This window comes from Cervus elaphus, chromosome 5 (genome assembly GCF_910594005.1).
Source record: "Cervus elaphus chromosome 5, mCerEla1.1, whole genome shotgun sequence".
In the NCBI taxonomy this organism is placed as follows: Eukaryota; Metazoa; Chordata; class Mammalia; order Artiodactyla; family Cervidae; genus Cervus; species Cervus elaphus.
This window is the reverse complement of record NC_057819.1, coordinates 133,310,085-133,336,518: the sequence shown is the minus strand read 5'-3', so window position 1 is coordinate 133,336,518 and position 26,434 is coordinate 133,310,085. Positions and strand designations below refer to the sequence as shown.

Here is a 26,434-nt window from a genome sequence, read left to right as displayed (position 1 = left end):
GGGGACTTCCCAGGCTGTCCAGTGGTTAGGGCCCTGAGCTTCCACTGCAGGGAGCACAGGTTCCATCCCCTGTCGAGGAACTAAGATCTCACATGTTGTTCGATGTGCCCAAAAGGTAAAAACCACCACCACCACCATCAACATCATCAAACTCCCATTTCACAGACAGGAAAAGCCAGGCACGCTATGTTCAGTGAGGTCTCCTGAAGGCCCCGCACCCTGGCTCCTTTCCTTCTCTGGGAAAGGAAATGACCAGCAGACGATTTGATCTGCTTCCCAGGGTTAAACCAGAGAAGCAGGTGACCTCAACTCATTGCTTAAAGGACTCTTCCCATCACCGGCTGTGTACAAGCAAAAGGCAAACATGAGTGCAGAACTGCCGGCACAGAAGAAAACGCTTCCTCTTGCCTTTACCCCCTCCTCATCCTCCCGTGCGCAGTGGGGGGCCTGCCAACCCTCCGGGGGGCCGGGAGAAAGGCAGTAACTACAGCAGGAGACAGAGACAGGCCTTCGTGGCTCGGCTCCCAGACTCCGACTCTGTGACTCTGACTCAGCAGCTGGGGTCGCTCCCTGAATCCTGCCGGGAGCCGGCCTGTTCTTTCCCGTAGCGGCTCTCGCAGGAGTTTGGAGACGGTTTGTCGATGGCATTATTCGCCCCGGGGAGCCAGGCTGCCACGGCCTGACAAAGGCCCCGGGGACCGCTCCTCCATGCCCCTGCGTGGGTGAGCCCTGACCACGCGCTGGTCAGCGCCTGGCGAGTACAGAGGAGAAGGCCAGTCTCGGCGTGCCCCGCGACGCCTGGCTGCCCGCGAGTCAGGAGCACGGTCTGTGGGAGCAGCAGGCCGGGGCCTGCCAGTCCACGCTCCGAGGGAAAGAGAACCGCACTGGGAGCAGAGGGTGTGGAGACACAGGCGTCAGCTGAGAGCCCGCATGTCAGCCTCTCCGGAGAAACAGAACTCACGTTAGAGGGCCTTTACTGTTACTTGCACAGTGAGCAAGCGAGGTGCGAGGGTTTCTCCCAGGATGGGTGTGTGTCTTTCAGAGGCAGGCTTCTGACTCCAGAGAAGCTGAGAGAAGTCACGACTGCCCAACAAGCAGCTCACGGATCTTCCTTGGAGGCCAATAATTAAAGTCACATTTTCCTTCAATAACACCAGCAACAAAAACCACCACGAAGGCAATTCCACATGCCGGGTTTCATACAAAACTTTCCACATGAGAGGCTTACTCTGCTAAGGGCACCATCACGTTTCATAACAAAGGAAGTTGACTTTTCATTCCGGACTCACATGAAGGGACCATCTGGGGCTTCTGCTGCTGCTGAGTCGCTTCAGTCGTGTCCGACTCCGTGGGACCCCATAGACAGCAGCCCTCCAGGCTCCCCCGTCCCTGGGATTCTCCAGGCAAGAGCACTGGAGTGGGTGCCATCGCCTTCTCCTCTGGGGCTTCTACCACCATGTAAATATGGCTGTAAAGCCGGCCTCCTCTTTCCTTGTTTCTACCTCAGTCACCCAGAGCGTTTTACGAACCAGAGTCTGAGCTCCAGTGCAGAACATCTTACTGTGCTAGAATCAGCCTGCAAGCTGGTAAACTTTGAGGTGACATTTTGCCCAAAAGGGGCTGGAAAAACAGACCGAGTAACCAACCAACCAACAAACGACTTGTTCCTTAAATGCAATCTTCGTACACCTGGGCACCCAGGGAACTATCTCTTTCTGATGACTCAGAAAGAGCCCTGGATTTAGAGTCAAAAGGAGGTGGTTTTGGTTCTGCCTCTGCCCCCAGACAGTTGGAGGGAGGCTACGAGTCCTCAGACCTCTCTTTCCCCGGCTTCCTCCTGCTCAGGGAGTGAGCTTAACACTGGGTGCTCCGTCAGCCTGTTGTGAGCAGAGAATGAGATAAAGTAGGTCAAAGTGCTTTGGGGCGTTTAAAACATCACACACAAACACACACACAACTCAAAGAGATCTGTATTCTGCAAAGACTAGGGAATTCCCTTCCTTTCCTAGCACAGAAAGGAAGACACGAAAAACCCACGCCTGTTTTATCTGAAAGAAGCAGAATCCACCTATTATAATAACACTGGTGATGAGACTGAAGAGTCAAGTAGCGAAAAGCTTGGGTGTGTCGTCATCTTTATTAGAAAATTAACCCACGGTTTCCCCATCCAGTAATGTGACTGATTTTTAAATAAACACATCTAAATGGGTGTTGTCCCATCCTGAAGAGTGAGTAGTCACCTTGGCAGGCCAAGCACTTATTTAAATTATGTTTCCCATCGTTCCCAAATCTTTTTTTTAAACTCCTTTTTTTCAAATCGTTCCGAGAGCCTCTGGCACATTCTTTCAGACATGTCTGAGGGTGACACATTTTTGTCCTTTGTGAAAAACACTGATTTTTGTAAACAGCTCAAAGTTATTTGTCACAGGGTCTGTTAAATGAGCTAAGTAGTGCCACTATTTAAAAAAGTGTTAGTTGCTCAATTGGGTCTGACTCTTTGCAACCCCATGGACTGTAGCCCGCCAGGTTCCTCTGTCCACGGGATTTCCCAGGCAAGAATACTGCAGTCGGTTGCCATTTTCTTCTCCAGGGGATCTTCCGGACCCAGGGATCAAAAACCCGGGTCTCCAGGATTGCAGGCAGATTCTTTACTGACTGAGCCACGAGGGAAGCCCACACTTTTTAGAAAACTATGATTAAGACAGGAAACCTGGCTTTGTTTCAGTTCCAACAGAAAGTTACAAATAGCTGGACTGCCCTGGAGGTTCAGCGGTTAGGACTCCCACTTCCACTGCAGGGAGCACGGGTCCCATCCCAGGCCGGGGAACTAAGACCCCACCAGCCGCGGAGTGGCCAAGGAGGGAAAAAAAAGAACAGAGAGTAGATTACAGGAATCGACAGTATTGCTAGACAGGGCCTGATCCTTCGTAAGGCAACCACATTAGAGTAGAAAAGTCGAGTGGAAATGTGTTTCTACACTGTTAGTCACACCTTGATTATTTATCTAGCAAGACTGTTTGCCACTAGACTTTGAGTTTCCATTAAGAAGAGAGCCACACGACAACTAATTAACCATTTAGCTGTGCAGTCTTTTCATCACAGCTCCTCCTCAGGGTATCTGAACCCCTCATCTGCACATGGATTAACCGGCTAACACAGGTGTTTCCGATGGATTCACATCTGCGTCTATCGGAAATACAGCAGCCAGCAGATCCAATTCCAACCAACAGACTCTATATTCCCTTAAAAAGTTCAGATTCTCTTTTCAGTTATGGAAGAATTTGTCTGAAAATTATAATATTCACTAATATCATTACAATGTGACTTGAAGCAACAACTAGAGTAGATTTGCTTCTGGTGCAAGTAATTTTAATTGTTCGAGTTACTTTAAAATGAACATAATCAGAGAATTCCCTGACTATCCAGTGGTTAGGACTCAGCTCTTTCACTGGTGAGGGCCTGAGTTCAATCCCTGCTCAGAGAACTAAGATCCCACAAGCTGCATGGCCAAAAAAGGAAAAAAAACTCATAACCACTTTCATGCAGTGAACATCATACACTGTGGGTCTTCAACGGTAAATGACTCCAGTGACTTTTATGGAAGCTATTGTTTTCCCTACCTCATTTTTTTTTTTTATTGTAGTGAAATTTACATAACATTAAATTTATCATTTGACCATTTTGAAGTGTATAATTTGGGGGCATTTAGTAGATTCCCAGGGGCTTCCCCGACGGCTCAGTGGGTGAAGAATCCGCCTGGAGTGCAGGAGATGCGGGTTCTACCCTGGGATGGGGAGGAACTCCTGGAGAAGGAAATGGCAACCCACTCCAGCATTATTGCCTGGAGAATCCCACGGACAGAGGAGCCTGGTGGGCTACAGTCCATGGGGTCACAAAGAGTCAGACATGACTGAGCACATCCTATGTATATAGGATATATATAATATATGTATATTCCCAAAATCCTGTGAATGAACCATCACCACTATTTAGTTCTTAAACATCTTCATCAACCCGAAAGGAAAGCCTATACTCTTGAAGCAATCACTCCCTGTTCTTTCTGCCTACTGCTGGCAAGTACTAATCTGCTGTTTCTATGGATGTGTCTGTTCTGGACATTTCTTATAAATGGAGCCTCACACCGTGTGAACTTATGACCAGCTTTTCCACGTAGCGTAATGTTTTCAGGGTTTATCCACGTTGTAGCACGTGTCAGCGCTTCATTCCTTTTAATGCCTGAATAATTGAACTGCATAGATATACCACACTGTTCATCCATCCATCCATTGATGGATAAATGAGTTGCTCACCCCTTTGGGCTATTCTGAACAGTGCTGCCATGAATACAGGTATATAATTTTTCCTTTGAACACCTGATTTCAATTCTTTATGTGTATACACCTAGGAATGAAATTGCTGGGTCATATGGCAATCCTAAGTGTAACTTTCTGAGGAACCATCAAACCTCTAGCTCACTTTCTTCTTAGATTTTTTTTTTTAATGTGTACCATTTCTTTTAAAGTCTTTGTTACAATATTGTTTTATGCTTTGGATTTTTGGCCAAGAGGCATGTGGGATCCTAGCTCCCTGACCAGGGATGGAACCTGAGCCCCGCTGCAGTGGGAGGTGAAGTCTTGACCAAAAGACTGCCAGGGAAGTCCTCCAGCTCATTTTAAAAAATAAGTCCTTTAAAATAGTCTTTAATTTTGATTGCCCTTGGGTCTTCATTGCTGCGCACAGGCTTTTCTCTACGCTGCATTTCCCATTGCAGTGGCTCCTCACTGCAGAGCAGGGGCTCCAGGAGCCCGTGTGCCCGCTAGCCGTGGCACTCGGGGCTCATCTGCTCTGCGGCACGTGGGGTCTTCCCGGACCAGGGGCCAAATCCTGCGGATTCTTATCCACTGTACCACCAGCTCATTTTAACGCCCACACTTTCAAGGTGGCCTGACAACCAGACAGAAGCTATTGGACGACTGCAGCCTGACCCCGGGCAGGGCCCAAAGAGGTCTCTTTTTTTCTGAAGCACTGAGGCGAGCAGCGGGGTTTGATATGAGTCAAGCTTGTTCAACGCGAGGTTACAGGCAGGGCTCTGGACACCTTCCTCTGCTGTTCTACATGTCACAGCATGAACTGGCAGGGCGGGAAAGCCTTCCTGCCTGCGGGGCATCCTTGGTGCTTCAGTTATGTTGTGAGCACTCCTGGAAAAGGAAGAAAAAGATGCCAACTATTTAATTGATAGGCTTCCCTCTTCCTGTTTTTGTGGCATTCAGATTAGCATGTGGAGTCCAAGCAGACATGCTGCTTGGGGGCCAGCGCTATACCCTGTCCTGGGCAGAGGTCGGTCCTTTCAAGGGTGGAGAACCAAGCTTCCCAAACAGTAGCTGAAGCTGCAGAGAGCTCTTCCAACCTGGGTGGACTTTTATTATCTACTTTGCCTAAAGGCACCGCCTAGTGATTCTGGAGGGGAACCTACCCTACTTTGTATAGGGCAGCTTGTCCACATGGTGCGCTTGGCCGGGACAACAGGCGATAATCCTACTGCAGGTATTGTTTACTGCAGCCAATTTACTGAGTCCTGGGGCTCCTCAGCCACTAACCCAATCGGGCCAGTAAACTGATTAGCACTGATTTTTTTGTTTAAACGTGTTCTTGAGCCTGTCGGGGGCACTGACCTCTTTGCTACCTCGCTGCCTGACACACACAAGCCTCTGAGCCCCGGAAGCCCCAGGCAAGGCTCTTGGGAGGAGTTGCACCGCCATAGAGACCAGCCCAGAGGGCTTTTTCCACTTGAAACTAGAGCGCTTAGACAGAAGCTGGCTTCCGGGGTCCTTGCGAGGCGTCCCTCTGCCAGCCCTGGTCACTTGTGCTCCCGGAGCCCTGCAGGTGTCCGGGCCCGAGTCTTGGCCGGTCACATCCTCTGCAATCCGGCAGGAAACCTAACCTCCGCCGGCTCCTGTCCTCGGTCTGTCTGCTTATCTGCTTCCTCTCGGGAACAGCCGCGTCGGTGTCCGGTGCGGGGGGATTTTCGGGGTGACCTCACCCGTGCAGGCGTCGGCGTCAGCCTGCGTGCGGACCGCGTCCCGGAGGCATCCACAGCCCGTCCCGGCGCCTCCCCGGCCCCTCCTCCCCAAGCAGAGTCTTGGTAGGGTCTCGGGTGGGGCTGGGGGGTCACGCAGGTTCCCATCCCGGGCTCGGGAGGGCGGGGTGTCAAGGGACCCACTGGAAGAAGATGCACCGAAACCGCAAACGCCCGCTCTCTGTTTGAACAACTTTGGAGCCAAAGGCTTCGGCGGCCGGTGGCGGGGACTGGGAGCGGCGGGAGCCGCTGGGAGCCCAGAGGGCAGAGCCTGGGGCGGGTCTCCGGCCCCCTGGACCCCCGGAAGTAGCCGCGCAGCCCGGAGGTGGGTACGGCTCCTTCCAGGGAAGCAGGAGGCGCAGCGGCGGAGCGGGCCACGTGACCGCCGGGCCCCCGCCCCTTGCGCCCCGCGCGCCCCGCCCCGCCCCGCGCGCGCCTGGCGGAGCTCGCGGGCTCGCGAGAGAGCGCGAGTCTCCGGGAGCGGCGTGCGTGCACGCCCCCGCGAGGCGGCGGGCGCGCGCACGCCCCGGGGCCGCCGCCCCGCCGGGCCCGCCCTCCTGCCCTCCCTCCGCGGCGCGCCCGGCCCGCCCTGCCCGGCCCGCCCTGCGAGTCAGACCGCCGGCTCCCGCCCTCCGCCGGCGCGCCCGGGCCGCCGCGGCGTCCCCCGCCCTCGAGCCGCCGAGCCGGAGCCGGAGCCGCGCGCCGAGCGGGCGGAGGAGCCGCAGGGCCCCGCCGAGGCGGCAAGATGGCGGACTTCCTGCCGTCGCGGTCCGTGCTGTCCGTGTGCTTCCCGGGCTGCGTGCTGACGAGCGGCGAGGCCGAGCAGCAGCGCAAGTCCAAGGAGATCGACAAGTGCCTGTCGCGGGAGAAGACCTACGTGAAGCGCCTGGTGAAGATCCTGCTGCTGGGCGCGGGCGAGAGCGGCAAGTCCACCTTCCTCAAGCAGATGCGCATCATCCACGGGCAGGACTTCGATCAGCGCGCGCGCGAGGAGTTCCGCCCCACCATCTACAGCAACGTGATCAAAGGTGGGGGGCCCGGGGCCGGGGAGCGGGGGCACTGGGGAGGTCGGGGGGCCGGGGGATCTGGGGGCGGGGGCCCGGGGATCGGGGGGCCGGGGGCCGGGGCGGCGGCGCCGGGCACCGCCCTCCCCTTCGGAGCCCCGGGCCGGGCGCGCGGGAAGGGGGCGCGGCCGGGGGAGAGGATGCCGGTGGGGGGGGGCCCTCACCCCGCCGCTGGCCTCGCCCCCCGCCGGAGGGAAGCGCCCCGGGGTGCAGGCTGGCCTCTTCCCCGGACGAACCAGCCCGGGCGCTGCCCGTCCAGCCTCGCGCCCCGGGTGGCGGGTGGCCGAGTCACATGGGGTCGGGGCTACTCCCAGCTCCGGAGCCGCGGAGCTCCGGAACCTTGTGCCCGAGACTCTGGTCAAGGGCGAAGGGTGACAGGCTCCTGGCCCTTTGGGGGCAAGGATGTGAAACTCGAGGGTGTCCTGTTTGCTGTGCTGCCGTCAGGAAAGAGCGCACCATGCAGTCGGTCTAAAAAAGTTTTAGCATCAGTGGTTTTTCGCCCCAGTGTCACGGTCGGGCAGGATGTGTGCCTGTCATCACCGAGCACCTTGCACCCTCCTTCTGCTTCTGACTGCGGTGGGGGGAGCGTCTACTGCTTAAACGGGTTTGTGTGTGGGTACAGAGGGTCTAGGGCCTGAGACCGTGCAGGCGGAGTCAATGAATCAGTGTCGGCTTGGGTCACAGGTTCTGCTGCTGTTCGTGGGTATTTTTAAAACTAGAGTTGATCTTTGTTCTCAAGTGAAAAACGCACAGGAGTTTTAGTTCTGGGCTTTCAAACAAATGGGGGGTGGATTTTACTATTGTCATTTGAGATATAATTAGCACTCTTTGTAGTGTCTAGCTGTCTTGGACTTTATAAAAGGCATTTTGGCAGAATTGAGATACAGAGCCTGGTTCTTCAGGTGCCTGAGGGTGCTCTCTGTTGTATCTGGGTAGCAGTTTATCTAGGGGTGGGTAATAGATGTCAAGCCTTTCCAAGCAGCGTTTTTTTCAAGGGGGGGTTTTGTTGAGGAAGTACTTAAGTTACTCTTTTGAGTCACTTTTTTTTCCCCTCCCAGGATTGAGTGGAGGAAAACTGCTTGGGGTGCGGGGAATGGAGAGGGGGAGCTTTGTGGGTTCAACGATGAGGGAGGGGCAGGACACCAGGAGCTCACAGACCACAACCAGCCCTAGGACTTCTGCAGTAAGCTGTAAAAAGAGGTTGAATTTATCCTTTCTTCTTGTTTAGTAAAAAATTAATCTAAGGTCTCTCTCAAGGTCCGAGACTCGGTGTAGTCAGTCCTTAAGCGAAGGTACCTGTAACTGATGCAGCTGTTTGTAAGGGGTTCTGTTAACGAGTAGACCAGCCAGGTCTACTGTTGACTGATAGCCAGGTAGACACCTGGCTCTTGCTTAACACCTGGTTCCTCTTGTACACGGGCTCCTAACTGTGACCTACCTCGAGCGTTGGTGAGATGAAGTCACTGGCCGTCTGCATTTTCTGAGTTGACGCGATCAGAAAATTGACAGCCAAAGGGTTTTTCAGTTATCTAAACAAATGATCTAATAGTCATGTGACTGTTAGGAGGGACGAAAGGTAACTGTGTAGAGTTAGAAATAATGGGTTTGAATTCATCTCTGTGAGTTGAAATCTCTGCTTCTACATCTTTTTTGCAGTTGGTCTTCCTCCTTTTAGGGAAGTCTCACGCCACCCTGAGCCTCACCCGGATTGGAAGCTTGGGAGGGGAGAAGTGTCTGAGCTCTGAGTGTGGTCCTGGAAGCCGTGGGTTGGGCTGGGCAGGGTGCTCAGGGACCGGGAGGGCGCTCAGGGACCGGGAGGGCACGGGGCTGAGTCTCCTCTTGGCGTTTCATAAGAGTCTCTCTGATAGACTCAAAGCCTTGTTTGCAGATCTTCAGAGCCTGGACATCAGGTTATGCAGCGGAGTTTCTTCTTTGTTTGCTGGTTTTGGTTGTCTTGCGACTTCTCTTCTCCCCAGGAATTATTTTATTAATTAGAACATGTTAAAATACTACAGAAGAAGCACTTGTGTTAAATTGTGTTTGCTTTTCAAGGTTCTAATTTTATAACTGAACAACTGTGAGTTTTAATTTTTTTTTCTTTTTACACTCTGAGAAGTTACTTCTATTTGTTTTGATGTTGGTCTCCATTTTTTGGAGGTGCTGGGCCTAGAATACTCAAGAAGTTTAAGGAAAGAATACAAGAATCGAATCTGTGAGACTATCTAATGACTCCCATCACACTTTTTTTTTCAAACAAAGGTATGAGGGTGCTGGTAGATGCTCGAGAGAAACTCCACATTCCTTGGGGGGATAACTCAAACCAGCTCAATGGAGACAAGCTGATGGCATTCGATACCCGGACACCCCTGACCGCCCAGGGAATCGTGGAAACGCAAGTTTTCTTACAGTACCTTCCTGCTATAAGAGCGTTATGGGCAGACAGTGGCATACAAAATGCCTATGACCGGCGTCGAGAGTTTCAACTGGTAAGAGATTTTTTTTTTAATGTTGTGATTTTATTTTAATGGCATTTATTGGCATCTGATTGTAACACACCTCTTTCACTGCCTTCCACAATATGATGTTTGTATCCAAAATTTTAGCCTCAGAAATACGGATAGTTTTCCAGATGAGCTTTATAAACTAACCAAGATAAAAATAAGGCAAACCCCCAGTGGGTTTGGTGAAGCTGTTATATTGAGTAATTAGTTGCTCATTTTTCTTTTTCTAGGGTAAGATCATAATGAAGTTTCTTAGGCACTTTCATCTAATTTTTTCTCCTTTTAAAAGTAATTTCATCTCAGTTATAGCAGCAATATTAATCTTTGACCTTTTATTTTTGAATTGAGAGTTCAGTAACTTAATTGTTCAAGTATGCTCTTTAGCCTTTAGAGGTATTTATTTCACAATTCATCAGTATAGGTTAGAATTCTTAATGTTTAACAGTCATTGCACTTTTTGTATATTTGCATGCTATGCTTTTTAAAAGCTTCTAAGCACATTTTACAAAATGTTCCTTCTTAAAATAATATGTTGTTTTTTGTACTTCTCTTTTCCATGGGAAACACCTAGAATTTATTTTGCATTTATTATTTCTACTTTGTCTTGCACAAGACTGTAAAAGTTTGTAGCTATTACACAGCATTGAGGAGAGGGTGGAAAATAAGGTTCTGATCTAGGTTAAAGGTAAAAAAAATATAATAATAAATTACAAAGCATTGTGAATGCGTTGATTGTATCTGGGGGATTTATTTGCCAAAGACCAGAAAGATCCCAAGAATGATAGCCATCTCTCCTGTATGCAGTTTGGAGGGAGTTCAGATGTAAAGTAAGTTTTACTGTAATGTGATCAAAATAAAGTGACAGTTGAAAGTAAAACTGCTTAGAAACTTGTTGGGTGATGTCACGGTGTTAAGACGCCCCGTATCTGGGTGTGGCTGTGGTGACGAGCAGCCGGCAGTCCCTCCGTTACAGCTTGTGCTCGGCAGCAGCCTTGGCTACCAGAAGTTCTCGAAAAGTGTCCACGACGGCTGCTGATAAAGCTGAGCCCTGAATTTCTGCTCCGTCTGGATGACGGCCTGCGCGTGTGCCGTCTGCGTCGGGTCTCTCCTTTGTTGTGTGTTTTGTTTGTTAACTTAATGCATGAGTAAGCGGCAGAGGCGGTCCTGCATCCTTGTTAAGGTTGAGCAGCTGGAAGCATTCTATGTTGAAAATTACAAATCTGACTCGACAGGTAACCTCCCTCCGGCGCTCGGACTTGGGTTAGTTTTTGTCCTTCACACACCCCTGTTCAGCTTCCTGTAGCCTCCCTGCTGTTGTTAAGTGTGGATTGTTGTTCTTTGTTCTAAATTCATCTTCCCAACAAGCCCCACATTTCACTCTGCACTTTGTCAGGAGGTTATTCATCCTTGCAGGTCAGGGAAGAAACGTCTGTGTGTAATAGCACTCTGCACGCTGGTTCAGGGAGTGTCCAGCCTGCCATCCTGCACAGGGCTCTGTGGGAAGCTCCGCAGGTCCGCTTAGGTGAGGATGGACTTCTTGCTTTTGAGCGTTCACGTCTTACACTCTTGTGGTCTTCTTGCTTTTGAGCGTTCACGTCTTACACTCTCGTGGTCGTCACTGTTGAGAAGATATTCCTGAGAATTTATTTGCCTTTAAGAACAGACTGTTAAACCACTCAGGCTGAGGACCTGCAGATTCTTGGCTTGAGCCAGCTGATGCTTTCAGAGCAGAGACAGCCTCGGGGACAAGGAGAGGCAAGGTCATGATGAGGAGGAACGGGGAGAGGTCTGGTTTAAGCTCCTGAGGACAGGGGTCCTGCTTGTCTGCCCCGCATTGTTAACGGTACCTGGCACAGGTGGTAGGAACTGGGTTATTACGTGGAATTAATGACTCTCATACTTTGGGATGCTCCGTGGTGCCTGGCATGTGGCTGACACTGGGCAGTCACTTTGCTTCCTTAAAATTTTTCTCCGCGGCCTCTTTCATTCCTTCTCTTGTCTGCATACACAAAGCCCAAGTCCTATTTTTTCTGGAGGTCTCTTGCATCCTCCACTCCGCCCCTCCTTCCCACTGGCCTGCTGTCTCCTCCCTGGACCCCAGTAACCTTGTCCAGACCTGGCCGGGTTTGCCAGGAAGCTCTGCTCATCTCCACTGCTTCCAGAACACAGAGCCACCTCTTCCGTGAGCCTGGACTCTGAGGGGCTCGCTGGTGACACCCCGCACCCACTCAGACCCCGCGCGCTGCGGACTTCTACCCACGGCCGCCCTCACCAGGCCCGCTGCCCGGCGCCTTCACTCCTGTTCCCGTTCATCTGGGCTCCCCTTCACAGAACAGGGTGGACGCGACTCCCTGCAGGCCCGGGCCTTCTCCGTGGGTTCAGCTGGAATCTGAAGGACAGACCGGTTTCCGCGACGACCCCTTCCTCACCTGGGGAGCCTGGGAGGGCCCCTGGTCGGTGCAGTGTCCGTGGCAGACCCACATAAGGGTGAGGGGTGATTGTCCGGTGCCGAGCGGCCCTGCCTGCTGGGGGCCCCGCCTGGGCCGCCCTCCCTCTGAGGCAGGGTCTCCTTTGGGCTGCCTTCTGTTTGGTCTCCCTCTCACTGCCATAGGGTCTGACACTTATTTCCTCATCTTGTTAGGTGATCTGAATTATAATGCTCTTCTAGAAAAAAACAGCCCTTTTTTTTCTGGGAAATATGGGTGTTTCTGTTGTTGATGTGTTAGTTGGTCAGTTGTGTCCCTCTCTTTGCGACCCCATGGACTGCAGCCCGCCAGGCTTCCCTGTCCATGGAGTTCTCTATGTGCTAGTTTGTTAATTTTCCAGGAGATGGGAAGTTCTTGTATTATGGAATCGATTTTTCTTTTTTGTTATGTTTAACCGTGTAGTATATTCTTGAATCTTGGATAGGAAAAGTAAACATCGGGGAAATGAGAGGATTTAGCAGCTAAAATAACTAAAATATAAGCCTTTTTGTTTTCAACTACCACTTGATTATTAAGCTTATTAATGCAAATTTAAATGCAAAAAAAAATAGGGGCAGTTTCTAAGCTCTTTACCACTTTTTTGCTTAAGAGGAATGACTGCCCTTGAATCAGTTTTTGGGCCGAGGGTAGTGTAGTGATATCACACACAGCATAGGTTTTTAGTTTTTAGCAGGCTGTTCATTTGTTAGTAATAACTTTGGGTGCAAACATAAAGTTTTCTTTCTCTAGCTCCTAAAGGCAAACATTTCCTTTTCTGGTTAGTATCATTGTGAGTGAGCTAAATGCCTTACTGTGGAAAAGAAAAGTCTAAAGGTTCACGTTGTTGTTAGAGCTTACGTTTTCGTCTTCTCGTTCCTTTGAACTCTCGCACTGAGGACAGTGCATCCCGAGAGGTGGTCTCTTAGCGTCTCAGTTAGATGTCTGTAACCCCTGCCTGGGGCGTGCCTTCGCCATAGCTTGCCCCTGCGCTGGAGAGATACCTTCTCTAGACAAACAAGGTGACCGTAGCTAGGGAATTTGCTGAGATGGCTCCAGAGATGGGAGCCCGAGGCTGGAGATGCGTGTGAGAGCTAACAGCACGGCTAGGAGTCACTGGCGTCCGTGATATACAGTTGCTTATTCAGGAGCCTACGCGAGATGCACAGACCCCTTACACAGGGCGGGAGTGAGGGAGCCTGGGCCGCACTCCTGGGTTTCAGCGTGAGCGCGGCTTCCTGTGACGGCCGGTCCTGCCTCGGCGGCTCCCGCCACTGAAACTGCCTTGAGTTTGACGTGGTTTCTCTCGCTCCAGGGCTGCAGCTGGTGCTTGAGGACGGCTTCACCTCTCCAGGCTGAGCTCGCCTTTCTTAGGACTGAGCTTCCCGCGGTCTGGGTGACATAACTGTTGAGCCTCCAGCGCGGGCCTATGAGGAGGCGCGGAGAGCTCAGTCAAGTAGGAGCTTCCTGGGGCTGAGACGGTTGTTTCTTGTTGGCTCTGTGGCATGGATGCGAGGTCCTGTGGAGAGAGGCTTCGTTTGTGCGCAGCACTACTCAGGATTTGCTTTAAAGGGAGGGTCACTAGTTTCAGTTGTGAACTGTTTTCAGGAGAAAATAGTTGGAGAAGGATTTGGTCCATTTTCTTTATGAAATGAAATCAATAAAGGACTTTGACTTCAAGTTGCTAAAAATCTACTGATGGTAGGCTTAGGGTGAGATATTTAAGTCTGTATTACAAGGATTATATGTAACATTAGAATTTGTAGAGATTTTAAAATTTAGGTCTCTGTAAAATTTGTGTTTATTTTTTGGGTGAACTTGATCAGATGTCAGAATGGTTACATTTTAGCTAAGCCTTGGAAGCCCAGAGCTGTCTGCTGTTCACATTGAAAACAGAGAGGCTGTTGGGCGCGTGCTTGTAGCTTTAGTGTGACTTTGTGAGACTGTGCGTGTGACAAACACGGGGGTCCCTGGTGGCTCAGCTGGAGAAGAATCTGCCCACCATGCAGGAGACCCCGATTCAATCCCTGGATTGGGAAGATTCCCCTGGAGAAGGGAATGGCTACCCACTTCAGTATTCCTGTCTGAAGAATTCCATGGACAGAGGAGCCTGGTGGGCTGCAGTCCATGGGGTTGCAAAGAGTCAGACGCGACTGAGTGACTAACACGCAGCACGTGACACACGTACACGCATACCTGCGTCTGTCTCCTCACGTGTCACATCGAGTGGGCCTGCTCGCGTTTCGGTCGCTTTACTTTGGTAGAAGCTTGGCTCGCCGTGGGGGTCCGAGCGCTGGTGCTGAAGAGCGGCAGTGGAACCCTGGGCCGTGTGTGGTCCCTGTTGCTGCTCCTCCTGCCTGCAGTGTAGCCCTTGCTCGGAAGGGCGGGGGGCTCGCCTGTGGGGAGAGCAGAGCCGCCCCGGGACCCCGTGCGCTGCGTGGTCCCGCTTCACCTTTGACAGGGGTGGCCCGTCCTGTCGGCCCAGCATACAGGTGTGGGCTCTGGCCCTGCTCTCGCAGATGGGCAGACTCGGAGGCAGCAGGTCGTGCCTTCCGGTCACAGGGGTGGGCACGGTGACACGTGGGGCTGGAGCCCGGCCTGCGCCTCCTGTCCAGGGGCCCCCCAGGCCTCGGGGCGCGCTCCTGCTGTCCCGGCCCCCCAGCACGCTGCGCCCAGTTAGCACCCCTGGGACGTTCTGGCAGCTTGTTTCTTAGGGCGGGGTGGCACGGCCCTGACAGGCGCTCTGAGCTCTCCCTACGTCCTGTGCCCCTCCTGTTACTCTGGTACCTCATAGTCACGATGGTGGTGGTCATCCTAAGTGTACCAGCAAACTTACTCACAGGTACAGTCTGTCCCATCCAGCGTGCATCATGGGAAAGGCTGTTGGAACGTTCTCCGCCTTGAAAGCTAGCTTTGCTGATCCTCACCTGATGTTTCATCAGTGAACGTGGTTTTAACGTACCCTGAAGAGTAGAAGTTTAATGACGGCCAGTTATCTGGAAGGTAGGCATACAGTTTTCTAGGAAAGGGACATTTGGGACTTGGTGCACATCTTGTACACAGTTGCTTAGAGCTGTTATTGGGGTTAAAAGACGTCAGGGCACTTTTATTCTGTTACGTTTATGAATCCCTTTGCCACGTTTCTCATGTAGTTGCCACAGATTGCATTCTGCTTATGAGCATTCCAGATTCAAATTACAGTTGCAAATTTTTCTTCCAATTATAAAGTACCTGTTTCTGGAAATCAATAGTGATTTTTTGTTCCATGGTCTTTTCCTAGCTGTGTGATACAATTCTTCAGTCTGTGTTGTGAACATTTTTTTTTATTTTTACAAGATGCCTTTGTTGAAGAGGTTTTGTTACATTCACGTTATTAGCATGAGCTGATATGGATCAAGGAAATACATTTGTTTTGAAACTGGACTTTAGTGGCCTTTGCTAAATTTGCCAGTCTCAGTGGTGGTAGTGGTTTATCTTGATCTTTCCAATTTAATTTCTCTTCTTTTGGCAAAATGAATAAAAAAGATTTTGAAATCAATGCAGTGGGTGAACCTTTCCGTCCACAGCTGCTGTTCAGCAGCCGCGGAGTCCTTCAATAGAACTGCTCTTCTCGCAGTGGTTTTGGTTTTGGTCTAAGTCGTAAGACTTGTACACTTGGTTTTGCTGCGTGGAACTTTACTTTGTATTTTCCAAACAAATTAGAAAGTAATCATGTCTGCATTTACTGATTTATTTTACATATTGTAAAACTTTTCTGTGAAGGGCGTTAAGGTGGTGACTTTACGGTGTGATGTGGTTTCCCGCTGTGCCTTGGGGTGAAGTGGACTCGAAGGCCACACCGCGCGGGCGTCCTGCTCCGCCTCTCCTGTGTGAGCCCCTGAAGGCCCCCAGCCTCTCTGACTTCCTCTTTCTTCCACTGTGAAGTGGGGACGATTCTGAGACTATTATGAGTTGCAGGGATTCCATGAGCTCAGATCATCCACGTAAATAAAGGCTGTGGCCCAGTGCCCGACACCTACTGATCATGTTACCATCATTAGCTGTTAACAGTCCTGCCACATGCAGACTGTAAGTTGTTTGCTAGAGTATAAAGCACTGTCAACTGTGATTTGACTCTGTGAGCTTGATTTCCAGTGTAAAAATCCTGCGTTCTGACCAGGGCAGAAGAGCACGTCATTCTCATCAGACCACGTGGTCTCTGATGGAGGCAGCACCATAGGAGGCTGAGGTTTCCATTGCTGTTGCTCCGTCTCCTTTCCAGCGTCACTGCACTGGATTTTCAGATTGGAAACTCTTGATGTGGTTCTTGATGTTTGCATGTGTGAGTGCTTGGCTGCTTCAGCCATGTCTGACTGTTTCACAACCCCATGGACTGGAGGAGTGGGTGCCATTCCCTTCCCCAGGGGACCTTCCCAACCCAGGGATCAAACCTGGGTCTCCTGCATTGCATGAGATGTATAGCCGGAATTATTTAATTGTTTGGAGAACATGATCCTGGAACACTTCAGGTGTGTGGTCTGAACTGGCCAGAGTGTGGGCTCCCTGCCCCGTGCTTCTCCAGCATCCCCCCGGCGCACATGGACCCACTTTCCCTTTCGCCATTCCCTGGCAGAGATGTCGTCAGCATTCATGTTAAGGAGGGTGTTTGGGCTTTTCCAACCTAGAAAAATTCATTATATTCATGAAACACAGAATCTTTATTTATTTATTTTTTAAGGTTTCATGTTACTTTCTGAGAGATTTTAGAACTTCTGACCATTTTGTTAAAAAATACCAACTGAAAACATTAATAGAGTAATGGAGAAAAATAAATTTCAAATTTGCAAACAGCCCTGGTATCGCCAGCCCTGCCTCCCCCAGACAGCCGGGTGTCGCTGGGTGTTTCACCCGTGCAGCTGCCTCAGCCTGTTTGCGGGATGTTTGTCTTCTCTAGAAAATTCAGCAAGAGGGGCTGGGAAGTGAGTCCTGCTGGGGTGAGAGGCTTTCACTTTCCCTTTCGGTATCCTGGTTACCACTTTTTCTCCCCAAGTGATCTTTTCAAGATTATTCTCCTGCTAAGTGGAATGAACTGCCTCAATAGAAACTGTGTATCGAGTCTGCACTCTGACATCATGTGACGTTCGTTGAGGCTTCTTGTGGAGAAGTGTAGTGGTTCGCATTGACTGACATGAAGGTGTGATGTGCGTTGAGGCTTCCTGCCGAGGAGTGTAGTGGTTCGCATTGACTGACGTGAAGTAGAAGGAAACCTCGGGCAGCGCTGGCCGTGAGCGGTGGCGCCAGCTTCTCCGGTGTCTGGGGAGTGGCTCACGGGCAGTGCCCGCCCGGCGGGCCCCACGGGTGAGAGGAGGCACATGCCCACACCACGCGGGCATGGAGCTCTTCAGGTGTGAGGTGGCCTGTCAGTTCATTTTCTGTTAATTTTTTTTAAACCTTAATAGTCAAGTGCTTTGTATTTACAAAGCTGCAAATACTATATATCCTCATTGAAATATTTTCATAAAAGGAATGTGATTTAGCCTGTAGAGTTAAAATATTGCATTGCAAATGATTTGCCATTTTCAAATGATACTAATTTGTCACATTTGCAGTAAAACTGTCTTTATTAGCTGCAGCTTCAAAAATAATGGGGACAAAAAAAAAATAATGGGGACACTGAATTGTTGTCATGGATTATGTACATTTCGGCCCTACGCTAGGGTAAGGAACGTTATACTTAATTTTTTTCTTAACTTTTAAATTGTTACGTTATGATCACATACTGCAGTCAACTTTAAGACTGGAGTTACAGTCTAGTAAGGAGCTACGGTCCCCGCTGCTTGTATTTTGCGCATTTGACCTTAATGTAAGATAACTTTCTTTTGAAAAAGGAGCTTTATAAAACAAAAAATTCATCCTGTAGAACTTCATTCTTTTTATGGGAATATATATGAACATATCCATTTGATATTTTTATGTGTAGCTATTTTATACTCTGTGCAGATGTGAAGGTTTAGGCATTACTTTTAGAGTGTCCATTTTTCATCACAATAAATCTGAATTCTTTTCAAATGTGAGACCCGAAGAGCAAGTGTGAAAGGCCAAGAAGGCCTTATGTAGTGCGTTTCAGGAGATGAGTTAAACCTTAAAGAGATCACGTCAGCTGCCAGCTTCCAGCAGCTGTTCAAGGACGTGGGCCTGGCCACCCACCAACCAGTCAGGCAGGCTGAGTACTGGCTAGTGAACCGAATGAAAGTAATCTTTGTTCGAATCAATCTTAGATGCTGTTTGGAGGAACCCACATTAAAAAGCAAAGAAGTAAATAGCCACACATGTGATAAATGTTCTGGAGGAAAAGGAAAGTGACGAGAGAGCAGGAGAGTGGTCAGAAGAGGTGAGGTTGAGGTTGAGACCCCAGGGATGGAAAGGTGAGGAAAGAGTTGAGCCCAACAGGCAGGAGGAGGACCACGTGTGCAGGTCCTGGGGGGTGGGCTCTCTGGGGGGTGGGCTCCCTGGGGGGTGGGCACCCAGGCAAGGAGCAGCCAGCCAGCGTCCGTCTGTCCTGTGCGCTGTCCTGGAGGCCGGCATTGCTTACCTGTGACCGTGGCTCACGACCCAGCGACGGAGCATGGTTCCCGTCAGCTCCCCGTCCTTATCAGGTGTGTGTGGAACAGCTGCCACGCCGTGTCCCGGGATGGGCAGGCCCTGGGGGCTGGGAACCACCTGCCAGCCTGCCGTCACGGAGCTCTGGGTCCAGTGAGGGGCAGCTCAGTCCCCCGCAGTGCTGCTGGTGATCCAGTGAATGGTGTAGAGCACTTATCTGTAGCCTCCCTGCCATGAGTGCATGGAATCAGCGAGTGTTTGCCAGCTCAGGAAGTGCCCAGACACACAGGCCCTTTGACGGTGAGGTCACAGCTAGTTTGGGTGAGTGGGGTCACAGTGGAATCCTGACTGCGGGGCCCCCCTGCCTCCCCTAAGAGCACAGCTAACCCAGCGGTGACTGTGGGTGCTGGGAGCCGTGCCCACACCCAGCAGTGTGTGAGGCAGGCCGGCTGCCCGCGTCCGTGCCCTCTGGCCTGACTGACTGGAGCTGGGAGTGGCTCCTTACTGCTCAGGCCGCCTTCTCTGCTGCCCCGAGTATGGGGCGCTGGATTGAACAGGAAACTGGGAGCGAAGTGACCAGGGTTTTCCTCTCACCTGCAGGCGTAGAAAGACTTGGTTAATTAATGTTGACTGTTGCATGTATTTGGGCCGTGGGGACTGCAAGGGGCAGCGCAACAGGGTGCCCCGTGCAGAGGCCCCCCAGGGTCACAGAGCACTCCCGCCTGTGGGCTCCTCTGTGTGGACAGCAGGGGAATTGAAACTCGATTTGGGAAGTTATGTCTTATGTTGGAAAACTGCATATTCTTTCTGTTTTGTTTTTCTCAGCAGTCAAGGTCATTTCTTTCTGAACTCAACAACAGTTCTTTGTATGCTATTGGGATCATATATGATTGGTTCTTTTCCCAAAAGTACTTAATTTTGAGGACTTTTCAGGGTTCAGAACTCTTAAGCTTCTTAGTGTTGTCATTATCTGAAAACAAGGTGGTTGGTTTTTGTTTTTATTTTGTTTTCTGAGGGAATTACTTGTAATAGGCTCCAGAATTCAAAATAGTTTTTTTTTTTTCCAACTTAGATTTTAAAACATGTCTGCCCATTGTAGAGTATCACCTGGTCGGCCACTGTATCTCCGTCTGTGTTGATTCGTTGCTGTGTTTTCTTCCACTCTTTGGATACAGTATTGCCTGTCGAGTTAAACTCTCCTGTAGTTTCTGTACAGAATTTCATATCCTTTTCACTTAGTGTTGTACCATTAGCGTTTCCTGGAAGGCGGTGATTTTCTCAGAGGACTGGTAAAGTGTTCATCTAGACAGTGGATGTGAATTTTTTACTTGCATGGACAGTTCTTTCCGGTATCCACACGTGAGTGTTTCGTGAAGTGGTGGTGGTGATGGGTCATCCTGTTGTGACGCTGCCCGCTGAGAGCGTGGCACACGACCTCAGAGCTCGCCCAGCTCCCAGTGCCGCCTCCTGCCAGACACTGTGTTTGATTTTTCAGGGAGTAAGGTTTTATAAAGAAATACTGTCTGCCACTCTGAAGCCTGCATTTTAAAGAAGGGGCTGTAATTCTTATATAGGCTTTTGAAAATAATTGATACTTTAGAAGTGAAGTTGCTCAGTCGTGTGTGACTCTTTGCAGTCCGATGGACAGTACCTACCAGGCTCCTCCGTCCATGGAATTTTCCAGGCAAGAATACTGGAGTGGGTTGCCATTCCTTTCTCCAGGGGATTTTCCCGTCCCAGGGATCGAATCCAGGTCTCCCGCATTGCAGGCAGACGCTTTACCCTCTGAGCCACCAGGGAAGCCCCAGTTGATGCTGTAAGATAACAAAACTGAACACTGAAAGTGTAAGACATGTGCATTTGTAAGTACTTAGTAAACATACAGCCAGACTCTCATTTTCTGTCTCCAGGATGGAGCATTTTAATAAAGTCCTTCATTCTTTGGTTACACCTGTAGTAGAATTATTAAACTGCGTTTACAGTTTGTGTTATACGTAAGTTGGAATTTGGTGACACTGCAGGAATACTATTAGAAAACTGAGACCATTAGCTTCACGTCACTTCGGTGATAAGGCTAATTAGAGAACCTGATATTAAAAGATTGTATTTGTGAGCAGTGGCAAGAAAATGGCAGTTTATAAAATAAAGTGCTGACTTCTTTCCAGAAGTCTCATTAATATTGTGCACTACTTTGTTTTTCTAACTTACATGCAAGAGAAATCTGAAGCTATTTAAATTAGAAGTATTCTTTCCAAAATTCAGCTTAGGCTGTTATAACCTAGCTTAGTCTGGAGAGGTGTTTAATTTGAAAAAAAAAAATGCTTTCAAAAAAGGTTTGGGTGCTTTATAATGTGACTGACTGATTTTGGCCCTTTTGGGAGTCTTGAGTGGTGCACATAGAAGGTGCTAGTGAGATGCCTGCAAGCGCATTCAGCGGACCCCACTTAACTTAGACCTGCCCCCTGAGCAGGGGCGCCCTTCCGTGTCTCTGAATGTGAGTGGACGCCGTCTTCCTCCCTGCGAACCACGCCACAGGCGTGAGTGGTGCACTTGGGGGATGCTTCATGGCAAAGGCGAAAACGTGCTGTGTGTCACCTCAGTGCCTGCGACGTTTTCTCCAGAAAAAAGTGAATAAAGTCATTTTTAAAAAAGGTCAGTCATCTCGAAGATAAGGAGCAGTAAAATGGGTTCTTTGTGGAGACCTGCAGAGGGAGCACACCTGGAAGGGCGGGTGAGGGGAGCAGACGTGAGCTGCAGGGGCGGCGCTGCAGGAGCGCATCACGCCGGGCGGCACGAGGAGTCCACCAGCCTCATCACCGCGTCTTTCTTTGAAATAAAAACTAAGGGGGAGACAGACCTGGGGCCCATCCAGCAAGAAGTATTGCCTCCTGTCTTTATTACCAGCCACATCCTTAGATTGGAATGAGAAGTCTCAATTCACTAACCAGCTTTAACCTCAAACATTTCCATTTTGTTCCTTGTTTATATCTGGCATTTGATCCTTGCTGTAAACCTTATATATAAGTAAATGCCAGATGGAAGGGCTTATATTACACAGAGTCTATTCATAGACTATTTAAAGTCTCCTCTAAAGTCTATTTAGATGTGGCCTCACCAGGATATTTGCAGGGCTGAAATTACCAGTGTATACAAATATGAACTACTGATTTAAAAAAAAATGAAAACCTTCCAGGTCGCTTTTAAAGGCAAGTTAATAAATTTCCTATTGAATAGATGTTCTTTAAGCATAGGTATGGTGAAGCCTACCTAAATGAGTATTCAGGAAGCATGTCTGCCTGGCTCAGTTTGAGGATTGTTAAGACGGATGAAAAGTTTAGGCACATTGTGGGTGTACAGGAAAACCTTCCGATGCCGGTTGGGCACCACCACCCGCCAGGCCAGCGCACAGCTGTGGTCAGTTTAAGGAGTAAAGAGATTTCTGATCTTCTCTTACCTCTCGGTTGTGTTTCCTCTTTGAAATACTCCAGACTTGCAGACAGAAGGGCTTAAAACGCACGGCAGCTGTGAGAGCCACTGCGCCGTCGGACTCGGCTGTTTGGGACACAGACCTCTGTTTTGTAGTTTACTGCTCTTCAGGACGTGTGCGCTGTTCACGGTGCTTACCTAGTGGCGGCTCCTCCGCGAAAAGAAAAGCTGGATGTTAACTCGTGTTATGTCATCGTTTTCAGAATCATGTGTATGCTTAGATCTCAGAGGAAAACCTCTCACTGCTTAATTATCATGATGATACAGATTTCCTTTGAATTTTAGTATTTCTTGTACTACCATGTTTACTCTTAAAAAACTATTAAGTAGTGCTAGTCTCATACCTGGGGCTTCGCTGGTGGCTCAGTGGTAGACAATCCACCTCCCAAAAGCAGGAGATGAAGGTTCAATCCCTGGGTCAGGAAGATCCCCCGAAGAAGGAAATGGCAACCCACTCCAGTATTCTTTCCTGGGAAATTGCATGAACAGAGAGCCTGGTGGTCTGCAGCCCGTGGGGTTGCAAAGAGTCACACATGACTTGACGACTAAACAGCAACAGCAATCTCGTAACTAGAAGGGCCTCCACACATAAAGATGGGATGCTTCAATTAAGAAGCGCTTATATTTTTCTAATTGACTTTTATTCACAGTGAATTTTCTGCCATTTATGAGACATACCTAATCAGCCTACAGTTAAGTTCTAGACATTTTACGAGATTAAGCATTTTAGTAACAAGCTAAAATCCGCTGCAGTACTTATAGTTCACATTTGATTGAATTTTATCAGCTCTTTTCTTCCTAAAGTGTGATTTTTACCTGTTCACCTGGTAAAAAGACTGCTCTTAAACAGTTTGCATTGATTTATTTACCTGTCATACAAAGTTCAGGTGTCTGTTGCAGAAGCAAATTAATTTTATAACAAACTGAGGTCTTAAGTTCCTTAGGGTCCTGTTGCCAAAATCCAAGTAGGAGTTCTAACAGTTGTTCTCATTTGTGCTTTTTTAGCTGCTTACTCAGTTACAGCTGTAGGATCATTGACTTTGAACTGCGCGAGGCTCTGGGAGCTCACCTCTGAAGGCTGTGGGCTGTGTGGGACATTTGAAAACTGGCTCTGGGGGTACGGAGAAGAAAGCGGCCAGAGCTACAGTAACACAGGAAGTAAAGCACCTCTGAGTCACCACGCCAGTCTTTAAAAAGAGAAAACTCTGCTCGCAGGCTTAATTCTGCTCTTCAGGTCACAGTTCAGATACGTCAAAGGAAGGCCCGATGCTTTTCTTGTGAAACCTAGTTCAGCTCAAGTAAATGTTGCTTGAAACCTACTTCCATCATAAGATAAAGCTAAATAAATTTCTAATATAGATTCTTAATGTTCTTGGCATTTTTACAAAGGTTTTTAAAAATCCTAGCTGGTTTGGTATAATCAGTATCAAAAGATAACATTAATATGAGGGACTTCTAGTGGTCCAATAGTTAAGACTATGCTCCCAGTGCAGGGGCCTGGGTTCGCTCCCTGGTCAGGGAACTAGATCCCAGGGGCTGTGTTTTAAGATCCAGCATAGCCAAATAAATAAATAAAAATAATTTTTTTTAAAAAAAGATATGAAATCCAATTTTGAATAAAATAGTATGTGCAGACATGAACTGATTCTGGGATTGGGCTCCTCAGGATCACTTCTTGTGGGACTTGTTAAAATTTTGATTTGGTGGAACTGTGCTAGGCCTAGGGAATCTTTGTTTTTAAGGAGCACCCTCTTCAAAAATTCCTGTCACAGGCTCGATGGTATATTTTAGACTTCACATGCCAAAGGACAAAATCAAGGGCATTTTGTAGGCATTTGTGTTAACAAGAGAGAATTCAAACTTCCACAGACTTTTTATTGAAGAAATCCATAATAGAAAGTTGTACACAAGTGTTTTTAGTGCCGGTTTACTAATGAGAGATTCTTCAGGAAGGGGACAGCGTGTTGCTCACAGGAGGGGTCCACTGTCGCCGGGATCCATGGCAGGTGCGCACCGTTCATGCTGCTCTGGACCGAGGCCACGCAGCTCACCCTGGGGAGAGTCTCTGCCTTGCACGGGCGGTGCTGCCGTCGAGCATGTGATCCTAATGTGAGAGACCTGGGAAAGTTCTGTAGGATCTTCTTCATGTTTGCCTCTGGGCGTCGCCTTGACTGCAGCTTTATCCTCACCGGTCTTGCATAGCTGAGTGGATTTCCAAGTATGGATGCTTTTTTTTTTTTTTTAACACTTGCATTTTGGTCTGAAAGATGTTGCTAGAACTGTGTTTTATTTTAGAAATATCTGTCTGCTGCATGTTTGCATGAAATGGATGCCCACTATTTTAACCTGACAGCAGAGAACATATTCTAAGTGGTTGGACATTGCTTATAATTCCAGGAATGCTGATTGTCAAAGTGATTTTTGCATGCATGTGCGTGCTCAGTCATGTCTGACTCTTTACGACCCCATGGTCTATAGCTGCCAGGCTCCTCTGTACATGAGATTTTCCAGGCAAGAGTACTGGAGTGGGTTGCCATTTTCTTCTCCGGGGGATCTTCCCCACCCAGGGATTGAACCCTCATCTCCTGCATTGGTGGGTGGATTCTTTACCACTGAGCCACCTGGGAAGCCCCTACATAATGTATTTTGCCTTTAGGCTTGGGTTGAACTCATCGGGAAATGTAGTCTTCCCCAAAGTTGATTTTGAATAGCCGTTCAGTGTTCTGCTTTAGTGGTTGAAGGTGTGTTCTTGTTGCAAAAAAATTTGGTTTCATCCATTAGTTGAAAAATCTCAGTGAAAATTTACCTCTGCTGAGATGTGGGACTGGTATAATAGGGCAGGTCAGCATACTCAGCTTTTCTTGCTGACCAAGCTCGTGGGCCTGGTGACAGTCCCGTCCGTGAGAGCGGATTAAGTCTTTTGTTAACAACACTGGTACTGTAAGACAGTGTAGGCATCAGGTGTTTCCTGCAGAGTCCCTGCTGGTGAAGAGTCTGTGGGGGTTTAGTCACTCAGTCCTGTCTGACTCTTTGTGACCCCATGAATTGCAGCCCGCCAGGCTCCTCTGTCCTTGGGATTCTCCAGGCAAGAACACTGGAGTGGGTTGCCGTTTCCTTCTCCAGGGGATCTTCCCGAAGAATCTGCGGTGTGACCGTTTCCACGGTCTGTGAAGTGGCCTTTTCTGCTCCACACCCTCGCCGCCGGCAGCCATGCTGCACGTCCGGGTGCAGACGGCGCGCTCAGGCTCCGCCTTCCGTCAGTCCGCGCTTGGCGCTGATCCCTTGGGGAGATGCCGCGGGCGGCCCTCACTTAGCTCGCAAACACCAGCTACCGGACACTCATCAGCCCTCAGCTGCAACCTCGTTTCCATTTTTGCTTCTTGTGAAGAAGTCCTGGGATGAGCTGTTCTGTGTGAAATGGTAGCTTTCCTCCTCGCTCTTCCGTGCTGTGGCGTTCTGTTCCGGGAGCGTGGTCTGGCGCCGTGGCGCTCAGCGCTGTCCGCCCGCCTGTGGGCTCACCGCGCGGTGCGCGTGGGCCCCTGACCCACTTGGTCTCTGCCCACAAAGACAGTCTTTCTGACACGTGCCCGCTGTCCAGGGGCAACGTTGAGGCCACTCCCCGCTTAGGCTCTGCTCCGTAAAGCTGGCGCGAAATGTAGTTGATAGAACTAGAATCCAGTTCAGGGGATGCCGGAGCCAGCTGGTCTCACTGTCTGCCTCCCTGCCTCTTGAGGGGGCGTCATCAGGCCCCGGCTTTGTCAGCAGCAGAGCCTGTCACGTGAGGAGCGCCGCGGTCCCGGCGGCCCTGCCCTTGTGGGCGGAGCGTGCACGCACAGGGGGAGAAGCGGCAGGCCGTCAGAGCGCCCCGGACCCCTCAGGCCAGCCGCAGCCACCTGGAAGCTTAGCTCGGGATTGCACACAGAGAAAAGGATTAAGAGGTGACCTCAAACGTCTTACATTTAAAAAGTCGTAAATGCGAAATGGCTTTTCCTTGGTAGTTAAGAATTCTCTTCAATAACGTAACACATACTGAGGAGAGTTAAAATGGCGCCTCAAGTCATAACCAGAGAAGAGTGAGCCTTGAACTCGTGGTGTTCCTTGCCCAGTACCTGAAGTTGCTTCTGTGTTAGCCCGGGGACTGAGCAGCACAGCTTGAATGGTGAGTCACAGCAGAAGTGCCCACTTCAGGGCCCACAGGCACACGGGTAGAGGAAAGGAGAACTTCACTTTAAATCAGTTGTACAAACTGAAATTGTTGCCTAGGGC

At 49.6% G+C, this 26,434-nt stretch overlaps 1 protein-coding gene across 1 annotated transcript in view; it reads left to right on the top strand.

Annotated features, from left to right (window-relative positions):
* Positions 1 to 6,683: 6,683 nt before the first annotated feature.
* Positions 6,684 to 26,434, top strand: part of GNA13 (G protein subunit alpha 13) — a 30,728-nt gene continuing 10,977 nt past the window's right edge. The window contains exons 1-2 of the mRNA XM_043905737.1: positions 6,684 to 7,104; positions 9,400 to 9,626. Of these exons, the coding sequence (XP_043761672.1) occupies positions 6,822 to 7,104; positions 9,400 to 9,626 (510 nt within the window). The 5' untranslated portion in view covers positions 6,684 to 6,821. The remainder of the gene's footprint in view (positions 7,105 to 9,399; positions 9,627 to 26,434) is intronic.